Source organism: Conger conger, chromosome 2, assembly GCF_963514075.1.
Source record: "Conger conger chromosome 2, fConCon1.1, whole genome shotgun sequence".
NCBI lineage: Eukaryota > Metazoa > Chordata > Actinopteri > Anguilliformes > Congridae > Conger > Conger conger.
In genome coordinates, this window is record NC_083761.1 from 44,129,821 (window position 1) to 44,145,841 (window position 16,021).

At 40.8% G+C, this 16,021-nt stretch overlaps 1 protein-coding gene across 1 annotated transcript; it reads right to left on the reverse strand.

Moving 5' to 3' along the window:
* Positions 1-1,739: 1,739 nt before the first annotated feature.
* retreg3 (reticulophagy regulator family member 3) lies at positions 1,740-15,985 on the reverse strand. The gene is made up of 9 exons (XM_061224785.1): positions 14,800-15,985; positions 12,197-12,303; positions 12,032-12,056; positions 9,954-10,080; positions 9,315-9,399; positions 8,619-8,756; positions 8,165-8,244; positions 6,237-6,369; positions 1,740-6,103 (listed from the first exon to the last, which is right to left on the reverse strand). Exons 1-9 carry the CDS (start codon positions 15,045-15,047, stop codon positions 5,556-5,558), a joined length of 1,491 nt encoding a protein of 496 aa, XP_061080769.1. The 5' UTR covers positions 15,048-15,985; the 3' UTR covers positions 1,740-5,555.
* Between the last annotated feature and the right edge of the window lie 36 nt (positions 15,986-16,021).

Below are 16,021 nucleotides of genomic sequence, written 5' to 3' on the forward strand. Positions count from 1 at the left end.
ATTGGAATTGATCGGAATTCAACCGACAACGGTAAAGGCAGTGTTCCATAATTCCATTTTTATGGAATTTAAAAAAAATCGCCAGGCATTAAACAGAATGGCCATTTGGAGTATACAATATTATGATTATTTTTCGTCAATGTTTAAAATAGCCAAACCGTGGCATTTAGAGCAGGGGTGCCCACACTTTTTTTTGGCTTGCGATCTACTTTTCCAATGACCAGCACAACGCGATATACCGAGGTGTAGTTGTTGACACGCAAATTATTTACAAACCTGGAAACTGAACGTAGCTTATAAAAATGTACCTTGCATTACTGCATGGACCCTGATTGATTGATTGGTTGATTGATTGATTTTATTTTGACACAATTTAGCAATTTATTAGGTATTTATTAGATTTATTTTGCTGTAGCCTATCCACTTAAAGAGTTATAATGTGTTGTTTGTTCAGAGATGCTTTTCAGCATACCACTGCTGTAATGTGTGGTTATTTGCGTTCCTGTCACCTCCCTCTCAGCTTTGACCAGTCTGGCCATCTCTCATGTCGTGTTTCTGTCTGCAGAATTGCAGATCATTGGATTATTATTATTCTCCTCATCATAATTATTATATATATATTTTTTTGCACCATTCTTTGCAAACTCTAGAGCAGAGGTGGGCAAAGAGGGCCGTATCCATTTCTGGATTTCATACCAACTTCTGGCCTTAATGACATAATTAGCCTTTTATGCCATCTGACATTTTAGCTACAGTACATTTCTTGATGAATGACAGCCGAAGACTTCTCGTGTCCCCCGGTTTTACTGTGATCTAATCTCTGAGTGAACCAGTGTTGGTGCATGCAGCCAGTTAGTTCATTTTGCCAGGGTAATTGGTGGAAACAAAAACCTGCATACACACCGGCCCGCCAGGACCGGAATTGCCCACCCCTGCTCTAGAAACTAGTGTGTGTGAAAGTCTCAGGAGATTCTGAGATAATTAAACCACCCTGTCTGCCATCAACAATCATTCCACGGTCAAAGTCACTTAGATCACATTTTTTCCTCATTCTGATGATTGATGTGAACATTAACTGAAGCTCCTGACCCGTATCAACATGACTGTATGCATTGCACTGCTGCCACACAACTGGCTGATTAGATAATCGCATGAATAAGTCGGTGAAATAAAGTAATAAAAAAAATAAAAAAACGAATTGAGTGCTCAGTGAGTGTAGTTAGTAAAACTGGTTAGCTAGCTAACTAGTTTTACAGTAATACGGTTTCCAATAGCGCTAGTTAGCTAGTTTTCACTGGTTATATCTAGCTATTATGTTGGCTAGCTAACGTTAGCTAGAACATTAGGGCGGTGCTCACAGCTAACTAGAGCACATCATATCGGAAACTATCAATATTGTATTATGCAGGAATGCTTGCAAGCTGCAAGAGTAACGGTATTGCCAAGAACATTTCTGTATGTAGAAATGATCACGCATCACAAGAGCCAACTAAAGTCGTATTCCTTATAGCCATGACACAGATCAACAAGACTCAAAATGCACAGTCACGTCTAGTCAGCTGTTGAAGGCCAACACAAGCTGGTGACATGGAAGGATCTCACATGAGCCAGCACACTTAAATTCTGTCCAATTTCACTACCTTCTGGGCATGAAAAATATTGTCATAATATATTTTTGGTTCTATTCAGAAATAATCTTTCAAAACTGTAGCATATTGGGTGAAAAAAGCAGTATCACATATGTAGACTTTGCCTTTATTTATTTTTTACACATTACAAATGATCACGAGTTTCAGAGAAAATGCAACACTACTGTTGACACTTACACAGGGCACATGACTGCAGAAACAATGTTCCACATCACAAACGAGTCACATAACTTTGATATCATGGTCTCTTTCTGGAACATGACATCTCCTAAGAATACATATCTATACTTTTATTACAAAAATATTTTTTTCTAGAATAGTTCTTGGGTTTTCATTTTCCCTATATAAATAATTTTACATTTTTAAAAACTGATATTACACTTCTCTGTAAGCGAAATAATTATTGATGCTTGTTTGTCCACTTCAAAACTGCATTGTATTTAGATGACAGAAGACAAAAATCAAAAGGAGATATTAATCTTGCCATCATATGGAAAACAATGTAACAGCAAAAATAGATGCCCACCCCATTTTTTTATATTCTATATTTCCAAATGGTAACTTACGCCTTGAAAGGACATAGGGCATATGTGTCTAACATTTTATCCTTTAGTTGTACACATTTACTGAATTAGCTTGGCCCAAATTCAATACACTGCTTAATAATCACAATTCTTATACTTATAACCTATATTTTATGCATTTACACACATTTCTTCTGTGACTCCTGTATCCCACCCAGAATGCCAAAAAGACAATATTCACACTTCACATATTCAAAATCTCTGCACAAATGCACCAAACCCATTCAGAAGCTTTATTAATTTGAGACACCATTACAACCATGTGAAAGATAAGCCGTTTTGATATGGCAAACTAAGCACACAAAGCTTGAGCCATTACACCAGCTAAATGAACCCAACAAGAATTGAGTTGGTCCCACTGGGAAAGGTGAGAGGGTCAGATAAACATCTGTTCAGCAAGTGGTCAAAAAACGAAAGAACAACGGGCACAAAAATGTCAAATGTTATTGTAGCTATTCTATGCTGTAAAGTGGAAAACAGGCACAAGAAGGAATTGCTGCTGAAAAAATACAGCATTAAGCCGTCAGATGTAGCGACATCACTGCAGCCTCACACTCACCTCTTCAGACACACTGGCAAGACTGATGAAGGTAGGATTATTCACAGTCACAGTTCCTGAACATCATTTTAGTCACTTCAGGAGGACTTTCACAAAGATATCCATCAACTCAGTGGGCATGTGTTGAGCCAGATTTGAAAAGTTAAAACTTCCAGACCGGTCACACCATACATAGTCAAGTATGTCAGTTATTGCCTGTCTGGCTGATGTTCCGTTTACCCACTCTAGAGGTAATGATGTACTGGTAGACATCCTCCATTTAAAGTTTCTTCATCTCCTTTTCAGTGCTTGGCCACTGGGTCTTGGGTCAGTGGGACCTGAGGTCAGTAGGCTATCCATGTCCTTAAGAGACTTCAGCCCACGATTAAATGAAATCTAGAATTCAAGCCCTCACTGCTAGTTTAATGCAAAAGAAAGCTACAAAGGAATAAGTGTGATCATAATGGAAGTTTCACAGATTCTGCACATTGATGCTAGAACTGTATAAAACAATAAAAAGTGACAAGGATAATTGGTGCCATGCAGCTGATGGGTTTAAAGTAAAAAATAAAATAAAAACCATTACAATACAAACAATGAAATTTGTTGCAAGTTTCTCTGATAACATGGTCAGGATATTGAACACAGGTTGGAAAATTCTATCACAAGTAATACAATGACACTGCTGTTAAGCTGAAGCATATAAATGCAATGTGCGAATGCAACACAGTATATAGAACATAAATGATAGAACATGATAAAAAAAAACCTTGCCCACAGTGGATTCAGTGAACAGGTTGCCATCAGCAAATAAACTGGTCCTTCAGTGTGTCGTTCACATTGCATTGTTAAAGGATGAAAAAAGTGAAGGAGTCCTCCTGTTTGGCTACAATTTGTAATCGATTTTTAGAATGCCATCAATTACCCTGCATTAAATATATTTTATTTATATATGCTGTAGTGTAGTCAAATAAAGTTAGGTTTCACGGTTTTTTTTCACAGATTGCAGAAAACATTGTTGCGAGAAACTCCTATTGACAGAAATGCATTTTCACAGTCCCTGCACACAGAGACATGGAGGCAGGGCATAGGGTGAAGACAAGATGGCTGCAGTGTGTCACAAGAGACGCTCAGAAGCAGATCTGACACTGAGGCAGGTAGTTTGTCAAGAGTGCTAGGAAAACCACACATACCATGGGACAGAGAAACGCTGCAGAATCCCACACATATAAGCTCATTCAAAACTGTGTCAACATTTGATTTGATATTTGCCTCTGAAATTAAGATTTAGATTTTAGAATTTCTGTTGGTTTGTGAACTTTATGTACCGTGTGAACGTTTATCCAACCATCGGCCCAAAATAATTCAGCTGGGTATACAATGAAAATGCCTTCCAATATTACTGGCACCCCTGGTAAAGATGAGGGAGGTCTATAAAATAATAACAGGCAATTAACTATATTTTCTGCTCAGAAATGGGAACACTTTTATTGTCTACAAATATAATTGCTTAAAGAAAAGAAAAAAAGTGATAATTATTAGCACCTCTGTATTTAGTACTTCATGCACTCTTCATTCACAAGGATAAATAAAACTACCAATTCAGGTTTTTTGTAGTGCTTTATGACATTGGTTAACATATTGGGGGCGATCTTTGTTAATTCACATAATTCAAGGATCTGCAAGAATGGTGAATAACACCTCATAAAAAATCTCATAAAACATTAGAGAAGATGACAGCAATAGTTTCATCCCTGTGAATAGAGGGTGAAAAGTACAAAAGGCATGGGTAGCAATAATTTTGACACCCATCTTTTTTGGATTTGTTTTTATTTATAGTTATCTGAGCAACTTCATTCATATAAAATAATAATAATAATAATGTTCCCATTTTGAGTAAAGAGTATAACTCATGACATTTGTACTTTATTTTATACAGCCTTTTGGTCATCTTAAACAAGGGTGCCAATCATTTTGGAACGCACTGTGTATGGTGGTGTTTTACAGAACCAAACAAGCTTTCCTGTGAAGAAATATTTGTGATGGCAACTGTTTTAATCTGTCGATCTCTCATATTGCTCATAGTTAAACTTTTTACTTTCTATACTTTTCCTTATTAGGCTTGCATTTTAAAAACTCAGGAATGTACTCCTTTGGTCCTACATTAAGTTGATACTTTTCAGAGAAACAAAACAGGATACTGTATGCCCATTTTCAGTTGCATTCAGGCTCCAGTCATTGAGAATGACTTTTTCATTATGGCTATGGCATAAAAAATGATGTCAGCATGGTCTGTTTATACCATGTCACATCTTTAGAATGGTTTCCTATTGCTCAACAAGTAACCCTGTTTTTTTTGTTTTTTTTAACATGGCGGTCTCCTTTTCCCTACATTGAGTGTTTTAACGGTATATAACTGGACCAGGAGTCCGAATGGTTAATGAGGGACACCTTGGGTCCATGGTCAACTGCTCATATTTGTCATGAGAACTGATCCTATTACATAATTAAGAGCTTGGATTGACAAAAAGCCAGAAACATCTCTAGTACTGGTGATTCAGGGCTGCATAGATTGATGAGCATGGCAAAAAATGATCCCCTGTGAATAGACCCAAGGAGAAGGGATGACAAGGCAAATGAAAATAACAAACCTACTCCCCTACAGTGCTCACTTTACCCTGCAGTGACTGCACTGGTTTCTTCAGACACCCAACCTCCACCCCGTGCATCCGTCCATCACATCTTGTCCCATATTCGGACACCGCGATAGAACAGACGGGAGCTTTACTTCGGCTTTCCCAGCAGGTTGGACAGGAAGCCGGGCCCTTGGTTCCTGTGCTGCTGGGGCCCTCCTGGCCTTCCTCCCTGTCCGGATGGTCCCACGGGATCCATCTGGTTGAGCTCAGACTGATCCAGCATCTCAAAGTCCTCGCCCTCCGGGTCGGTGTCAAGCTCGGAGCTGGACTGCTTACGGTAAGCGGAACCAGCTCTCCGAGACCCGGCCGGGGGGCGGTTGGCTTGCAGGGCTCCTGCCAGGGCGGCCTGAATCATGTTGCTGGCGATGATCCCGCTGAGCTCAGCGGTGAGGTCGGTGGCAGGGGGGAGGCCGCCCAGGGACAGCTCGTCGTCGATGCTCTCTTGGTCCATGTCCAGCTGGGCCTCCACGTCCAGCGAGGCGTTCCCGGGGCCGTGGGAGCGTGAGGGACCCAAGCTCGGGAGCCCGATACTGGCGTCGTCATCGTCATCCATCAGAGTGGCCTCCGGGTTGATGGAGGGGAAGTCGGGGAGGTCGGAGGAGAAGGACTCCTCGGCATCGCTGTGCCGGTCCAAGTCTGTGGAAGAACGGCAGGGACCATTCGGGAATTTTACGGAAGGCAGCATACTACGTCAGAGGCACACGGGGGTATATGGCCTTTTAAGCAAGTAGGAAAATCTTGGCTTTGTTATGCAATGCAAACCACTCACCTTCTGAGCCTTCGGTGAGTGGGGTCTGACCTCTCGACAGGTTGAAGGTACCATTCTCAGTGTATGAGACCTCAGCATCAGAGTGCTCCGAGTCTGTGATGGCCAACTCCTTAGCCACCACAGCATCATCCAGCTGGGGCACAAGAGAGGTGTCCAATTGTCCATCAAACACAAAAAAAGTTGTTTATCGTTTTCAGAATTGAATCTGCTGTAGTTGTAGTTATGGATGTGCAGTTTTTCCACTGTTCTTCAAACCATATGGCTTCAAACCTCAATCTACATCTATATCGCACAGTGTTTCATATACAGCAAGCTCCATAATGTTTGTGACAGACATATTTTTCTTGATTTGGCTCTGTACTCCACTATTTCAGTTTGTAATCACATTTTAATATTGCTTATATTTAAGGATATTTTTCACCATGTAAATGATTGTAGTCATGTTTAGTACTTTGTCTACAGTCTACAGTCATCTACAGCTTCTGCTTGTTTTGGGGGCTAGTTGCCTTAAAGTGACTTGTAATGTGGCTGGATAAAAAATAAATAAATAAATAAAAAAAAGAATTACTATCAATTATCACACAGGGTTGTATCCACTACACATCCACCAAATATTGATTCAAACTGATATCAGTTACGATAATAACACGCATTTCAATTTCGAGAATAAAATTTGTATTGAAAAAACCTCTTATTAAACCTTTTATTTCAAGTCTTCAAGTCTGAGCAGAATTTTGAGATGTAGATGAGACAAAGCATTTATTGGCCAATATGTCCTGTATTTCTTGATGTCATCAAGGTACCTGACCCAATAGCTCAGAGCTACCACAGCTATCACCATGCTGCTGCCAGATATGCAGTAGATATAAAGATAATTATTTCTCTGGACAAATTTCCCTGTTGAACTGAATGGAAAGAATATTCAGGAGAATAAATAACTTTTGTATCTACAGCATATCTGGCAGCAGCACAGTGGTTTGAGGCTCATTTGATACCCTTGATGACTTAAAGCCATTTATCCAACAAATCCCCATAAAGAATTTTCCAGTTTTCGGCTTTAAAAACTTTTTTTGGTGTAGCAGTATGTTTGTGCTTTGGTGTAGGATGAAGCACGGAGCTTGGAGGCATTTGCATGAACTTGAGCAAATAAGATGCTTCTGTACACTTAATTAATTCAGCTGCTGTTATCAACAGTTACATTATCAATGAAGACAAGCGCGCCAACACCAGTGACAGCTTAGATCTTGGGCATAAATAAATAACATAAATAAAACTCCTTTTGGTCTCCACTTTGGCCTTGCCATCAAACATTCAATTTTGCTCTCACTTGGTCTCATTTCAGGTATGACTGAACAAAGGTGCTGTGGTCAGATGAGACCAAATTGAACATTTTGGTCAGATACAGCATCGGTATGTTTGGAGTCAAACCAGAGATGCATAAAAAGACTACCACAAGACTGAGGCTGTAGGTGGACTTTCCAACCAGACAATGACCCAAAGCATACCTAAAAATCCATACCGAAATGCTTCTGTGGCAACAAATTCTATGTTCTATGGCCATCTCAGGCGCCAGACCTCAATCCAATTGAAGACCTGTGGGCTGAACTATAGAGGGCAGTTTATATACGCAAACACAAGAATGTGAAGGATCTTGTATGGATCTTCATAGAAGAATAGGAACACAATGTATTCCTTAACCTTGTCAAGCATCACAGGAAAAGACTCCACGTCATTATGTAAAAATGGTCTGAATGCGATCCCAATGATATAATTTGTCAATGCTTTTGTGGCAAACATTATGGAACATTACATATACTGTATATAAAGTAACTTCAACTAGATTAATGGATATTCTAGTAAACTGCAAGTGACGCATTACACAGTTAAGAGCACAGCTCTCTTCCTGTCGTTGTCAGCAGTTTGAATACCTGTGGGCAGAAGGCAGACAGTTCTTCCTCACTGTCACTGCCGTCACCTGCGGGAGCGTGTCGGATGGGTCTGCGGAGGACTAGCATCACAAACACACAGTCAGAGGTAAGCACCTTTTAACCTACTGGCTGAGAGGAAGCGACAGTGGGACAAGTTTTCAGGTAAGTACTGGATGAACTCATGCCAAGGACTTGCCCACTGGACAATGGTAAGACAGGGATATTTTTTCTGAAAATGCTACGAATAACAGACTAAAGGATTCCCACTAACTAACTGTTTGAGTTTTAGTATGCATGTCCTAACAAAAACGTATTTTGACATGAATATGAACCTGCAAATATGTAATGCGTACACTTTTTAGTCTTTATCCTGAAAGAGAAAATCCAGTTGTGGAAATCCAAACTGACTCACACATCGACAATGCATAGAGCCTTGGCTAGGGGATGTACTTACATTGGTTCTCTTTGGGCTTGGACATCATGTATCCACTGGCACTGAAGTCCAGCCGCTGCAGGGCTGGCTCCACGTACACTAGAATGCCCTGCAGCACTCTGTGGCACGCTGCCAGAGGGCACAGCAGCACAGCCAGTACTGGGCACAGGTGGGGAACAGGAGAGGAGAGTGGAGGAAAGAAAAGGGACGGTTAGAGACACACCTGTTGCACGGTTACATCATGGCACCAGTGCCACATAGAAGCACAACGTGAAATAACAAATGTGCCCCATTTTGCAGCTGCCAGTGCCGAGCAAAGCCTGGGCTCCAACTACTCAACAGGCCCATATTAGCACAGCCAGTGTGATGGGGATCGATTAACTCCAACAGCACACTTCCTGTCTACTGCCGACTTTGTTCAAGGCAAAACAATAAAGGTCACAGATGATAGATGGAAGGCAAAACACAAATACAAAAGCAAGACTTTGCCCCTGCTGTGTCCCAATTACAGAAAAGAGGCTCTGAGGCGCGAACCACCAAATCATTTTCACTGAAATTATTTCCACTTCCTGGCTCAAGACTTGACCTGCTCTCCTCAGCCCACTGCTATTTTGGCTGCAATCCATTCAGGCAGGACTGTGACCGCTTTAGCAACCTACAATTTCCTAACAGAAGGAGGAGGCTCCATTTCCTGTTCAGGAGGTCTGTTGTACTTACGTGCAGTGTAGGAGAACACCAAGCCTGGAATGTAGTGTCCCAGCATTGCCACAAAGGAGAAGAAACCACAGACCAGGAGACAAAACTAAGCAGAAAGAAAAAATTACATTCCATTACATTAATGGCATTTGGCAGACTCTCTTATCCAGAGCGACGTACAGTTGATTAGACTAAGCAGGAGACAATCCTCCCCGGGAGCAATGCAGGGTTAAGGGCCTTGCTCAGGGACCCAACGGCTGTGCGGATCTTATTGTGGCTACACTGGGGATCAAATCACCGACCATGCAGGTCCCAGTCATGTACCTTAACCACTATGCTACAGGCCGCCCAAACGGGACACTTTAGAATTTAAGAAAGACCAATGGTGGTGAAAGTTGTGTAGATCAGCAGTATGACAACAGCGACTGATCAGCAGACAAATGTCAATATGACCACTTTTATTTTTTTGGACCAAACTACCGTGTAAGAAGAAACACTTTGCAGACACTGCACATTGTACAAAACCAAACCATTTGCTGAAAAGTAACACAAATCTCAGCGGCAACATACAAAAGGGACAAAACTTACAGAAGAACATTAAAGGCAGAATAACATAAATGAAATGCTGAAGAAAATTATGGATCTCCGGGGAAGCCTCACCTTGGCTGGATTGTACTGTCTAAGTTCTTCAAGGCTCCTCATGAACGATGACAGGGTCACCCACATCTCCGCCATGTGGTGGCTCAGCTCCGGCACACTAAGGACCCCCGGGTGGACCAGGCCCCAGCTGTTTCACAGCAGGAACAAGCACCATTCAATGGCATCGGCATCCTGTGACGACCCATTCTAATGGTGTCCAACACTACAACCAAACTACAGCAACCAAATATAGCTGCAAGCAGCGATTGACAAGGTCCAAGCAGCATAGAAGCAGTCAGCAAACGCAGAGACTTTGCTGGAGCAGTAGTACACGTGGACAAAGTTTCTAGATGATTGGACCATGCAATAAAGGGAACCCACAGAGACACCTGGAAAACATGCAAACTCCACACAGAAGGGGCTCTTGCTGGATTAAAAACCAAGCCCTTCCTTCTCAGAGGCACTCAAAAGGATATATTACCATTGCGCAAATTCTCACCAAGTCTTTAATTACTGCTGAGTTTTGATTGGTGATTGTGGCCATATTTTGTCAGACATGACTTTATCATTTTACATCCAATTGGGGGCTGACAGAAAGACATACTATTGCATGCAAAGTTTAAATTTGATTGGTACATGAATTGAGGAGTGTGAGCGCCACCTATTGGTGAAACTATATGAACCTACTACATTGGCATGCTGCCCCAGATGCTACTATTTCACGAGTCTGTAAAGTTGCGTGATGATCACATCCTCATTTTAGGTCAGTTAACTCGACTCCCTGCGCTTCAAAACCTCGCCCCGAAATATCCGTTTCCATCGTATATACATCATATCACTTCCGTTTCAGCTGGTCTTTAATGGACACAGAGCAAAATTCCCCCATCAATTTGAACAATTTGATCATGGCAACTCCAGGAGGCTGCACCACAGAAGTGTTGGTCGAGAACTATGAGATGTAAAATTCCTGAAAACTTCATATTTCTTTTTCCCGGGAGTGCCATTTAAAGCTTGCTGGGTGTCGCATTGTAGCAAGAACTGAAATATTTGGAAGTCCATAACTTTGTAAAGAAATGCCCTAAATCTTTGTAAATTTGTATGTGCGGATAATTCTGTATGTAGAATTCATATATCACCTGCATCTTCTTTTGTTTTGGAGATATTTGGCCCTTTTTTCCCCCAGGGACCAATTTTGGCAGGCAATCTCCAACCTTTTGTGTCATTTGAGAGCAATGTAAATAGAGTAAATATGTTACTAATAACATTAGCAGAGATATGACCCATGGAACATTGAATTTGGCCATTTATGGCATATTTGGACCCGCCCAAAAACCAGTGTCATAACTTTATACATATTTACATACCTACTGGGTCGGGTCGGGTGAAATTTCTGACATTGGTCTAAATGTGCCAAAAAAGGCCAAATTGAATTTTCCATGCGTCATATCTCAGCTAATGTTGTGAGGATCATGTTTATCTTAACACAGTGAGAACATGCCCTCGGATGACTCATTTACAAATAAAATGACACCAGAAATATGTATACTATAAATATGTACGAGGGAGATATGACCCCTCAAAAAGGTCCCCAGTGGAAAATAAAGTGAAATTTTAGGGTCAAATATCCCCTAAACAAAAGCAGATGCATGTTTTCTGAGGCTGGATATGAATTCTACATACAAAATTCCCCTTATATACAAAACTTACCAAGTTATGGATCTGTAAAAATCCCATTATGGGACACCCAGCGAAATTCAAATGGCGCTACTGGCAAAAGAAAAGGTATGTATGAAGGAGTATGAAGCTCAAGTTTTCAGGAGTCCTATATCTCATCATTATCTACCAATCCACATAAAAGGAGAGGTGCTGAGCTGCAAGCTCCTGGAGCTGGCATGGACCAACTGAATGACTATCCTGGTTGTCTCATAGCTGAGTCAGAGTCAGGCCATTTCCAGGCAGATCACCTATGCGTCTTGATGCATTGATTTAAATGACAGTAAACTGTCGAGTCATCGGGACCAATGGCCCCCACAACAACAGAGTTCTTAAACACCATAAACCCTCACTTTGTAAAATCATTGATACAAATGTCAACTTACCTTTCCTTTCCACCTGACTGCATCACTGTAAAACGAGAACAAAAAGACCCAAATAACTATTTTGTCAAATTATACAGCATTCTGAGGATTTAATAGAGCAACGATTAACACCAATTTTAAGTGTTCTAGTGATAAGGGGTGGCACAAAACAGAGAGCTGCCTCACATCCAATCTTGTGCCAGACCCTGTTCCCCCAGATGTCCAGGCACACCGCTACGGCCAGGCCAGCAGACAGCAGGAACAGCAGGCGCAGAGAGCACAGGGCAAAGAACCTGTGGGAACAGAGTCACACAGCCGTCACAAAAAAACCCCCAAAAAAACAGAGACGGTCTCTTTGCCATCCTCGGTGCAAGACCCCAATCTTTGTGTCCGTGTTTCTGAAAGGCACTGTGCAGGAAGTGACCAAAGCAACAGGGACACACAGTAAGATCAAGGTCATTTCAGTGTTGGCCAATAAAGGCTCAAAATCAGAGGACTGATGTTAAGATTATGGAAGATGTGTTGGCTGATAAGGTGACACTACATACATGTGTCAGAAAGGGCACACATCTGATGAACCGCTAATGCTGTATATTAAGTGCAATGTTGACTGTGGGATTATTTTTCAATGTGACTGAAAGCAACAACAAAAGAAATAATTCTGATTTGAAATTTGTATCGGTGTCAGCCAACATGCGTATGCTATGCAGATGTCAATACATATTGCACATCCTTAAAAACCTATTTAATGAGACTGGGCTGATGAGGACATTTGATTAAGCTAATAGTGGATATGATGTATTTGTTAAACTGGAAATGTTATGAGATGAAGAGTAACAATTAACAATTAAGGAGTGGAAAAAGCATTTAGCTTAAGAAGGAAGGACAATTTCCGTATGTGCTCACAGGCAGTGGCCTTTATTGGTGGAAGTCAAAGTATGCCAATATCTTTCTTCAGCAGTGTTGCAGAGTCATCGTTCACAGAACGCTGGGCATATCTTTAGGACACACAATATTTTTGCATGCTTCATACCACGTGCAGAGAATATCTTTACCCAAACAGCTCTAGTGGCAGAAGTGAGGAGGTGCCTAATTCCCAATGTACAAGACAGATGATGTACACGCTCATGGCTGCGATTTTATAGGCCAATTGTACTCATCTGTGCATCTGTGTGAGAGGAACATTTCCATTCTCAATCACAGATGTTTCCTGTTAATTTGTATATTCAAGACTAGACATCCTTTAGGGAACAGTTCAGAAAACAACCATACAAAGAAAGTGTTTCAGTTTCCTATACAAAAAATGCTGCAAAGGTGTCTTTATAGGATGGGTTTATGGAGCGAAACGTGCAACCTACAATGCATGTCTGGACAGTGTATATGCATTCATAATTACTTTTTGGTTTTCTTTGCTTAGATTCCAATTCTGTACCCAGCAAGTGCAAAACAACATCCATACATGCATTGGAAATCCCATTTCAAAAAATGTATTTTAAATGAAAGATGTTTGTAATTACTTGTTTTAACTACAAAGAACACTGGTTCACTTATTTATCAAAATTCTGAATTATTACTGCACAAAATATGAAAAACATACAGCAGCAACTAAAACAAAATCAAAAGGAATATGGACAAACATATTATTTGGGGATAGTGAATCCAAGGACTGACTGTAGCAAAGCAATAATGGCATGATTTTAATCTGTGAAAGGACAGCAGTTGGATGTTGAGGCCATGTTTTTTGGCAGCACAGAAAACCACATCACTGCTAAGCAAATTTGACCTACTACACACCTCAAAAATTCTGTTTTAAATTAGCTTACATCCAAAACACATATTAGGCCAAATCGTAGAATGACTTACAGAAACTGGGCATTTTATTTGCAGAAATGGATGCCAGCCTTGTTTAATCAAATGAATGTGCAAGCTTAGGCTTGGTAGACAAGCCATCCTCCTCCAGAACCCTCAGGCTCTATGGCCGAAGTGATGCATGCAAAGAATAGGATCACATTACTGTCCTTTTCAATACACTAGGACTGAGCAGGCTCCTCAGGCCAGATTACTGTACAGCACATCAGTAACTAATGCACTCCCACAACCGGCTAGTATACATATCCCTTTGAATGATTCTTTTTTACTCCTCACCCTAGGTCTGGAAGTCCAATTTACACATCTTTTACGATTCTTACGCATATGAAAACAAAATCGATTCAGAATGTCTGACTCATAACTTTTCCAGACAATTGGACTGACGCAACAAGGAAAGTTGGTAAATAGAACAAGTCATGCAAGACTGGTTCCATTTTGTCCAAGTACTCCAAATACAGTAACTTACAAGACAGCACGTGAAACATTAATGCCTGCAGGGCTGTAGAGATCACACCAAAAAGTCAACGTCGATACCTGAGGATTAACCCTATCTGCTACAATAATCAATGATACAATAAGAGGTGTTCTTTGGATGAACAGTGATAAGAACAGATAGTGATTATAATTCACCCACTTGCCCATGTTAATTATGTTGCTGCACCCGGGTGCAAGTGTTGTAAATTACAGACCGTCAAACGAGAACAGGGAGTCTATTATATAGTTAGCTAATCAAAACAGACACCGATTCTGCGCACTAATGTTGTTAGCTCCTCGTAGCTGCATGCATGATTCAGGGGTCCCCAGGCTATTAGTCCCTGTGGGCAGCTGTGGCTAACAAATAACCGTTTAACGTTACCATAAAAGCAAGTTGTGTTTTATGAAGCTAACAATATGGTGCCTAAATTGTTAAGTTAACTTACCAGAACACGACGTTGATAAACGTGTACTGTAATACACTATGAAGTGGTCTTTCCCACACAAGCACCGACTGTAGGTAGGTTATCGCTGGCTCGTAGGGTCCCAACCTCTCCAAGATCGCCGCTTCAGCGACCCGTACTTGTTCGGTTCTAGAACATGGTCGACTATCGTTACAAAGGCCGATATTTGCTCCAGATTCCATCGTTTTACAGCCCTTGGCCGTGTCTTCAATTCCTTCTATTAGAGCCATATTATACTTGAATTTGATATTAATGCACACACAAAAACTTCAAAATACGTTCGATATGTTCTACAAGCAAACGCTACATTCTTCTCTCGACCCGAACAGATCCAGCTCGCGTGCGTCAAAACTGTCAATCTTCACAGCTCAGTCTTGGTGACATAAAATGTCAGGAAAACCCCATGGCAACAGAACGGTTTGCTAATCTTTCTCGGTTTCAATATCTCAGAACAGAGCTGTCATTTTAGCTTGCTCATCATCTAGCGCTGTATTCCAAAGTTCCTGAATGGCTGTTCATTCGAATCCAGCCCTTTAGCATGATAGCCAGCTAGCTGAATGTTACGTTATTTTTTCCGCACAAGCTTGCTATATCGTTACACGTGACCGTGAAAGATGGCGCTAGCGAACTCGGTATCCAGATATTGGGCTGCATATATCTTTCCTTAACACAAATCATTTTACGTCAGGTCTATCCAGATTGCTAACTTTCTGCGATATTAACTAGCTAGCCATGCTAAGTTAGCTATCTAATTAACTTTAGCTTTGAGCAATACCAATATTGCAAAACCCAAAGGAAAGTCAATTCTTTCTTAGATGTTATATGCAATACCCATTTGGTTTAGCTTGCCACATTAGCCAAGTCCATTACGTAGGTGATCTCAGTGAATCAAAAATAATACAATATCCAGATCGCTAGCTAGCAACCTTTTCCACCAATGCTTGTGGTATCTCTTGTTTGTTCACTGGTAACTTAATTTAACGTTAACATACTCATTTACAAAGGCAGGACCACTCATATTTATATTTGTTGCTAGCTACAGTAGACGTGCAGATAATTGCAATAAAGTCCTATTTTCAAGTTCAAGTTGAATGTTAGCTACAAGTTGTCTGATTGTTAATTTGATAACAATCTGAACGCAGGTCTGTCACAGTTTTACAGCAACCTAACCAACACATTGCTTTAAAATTTGGATGAACAGCTC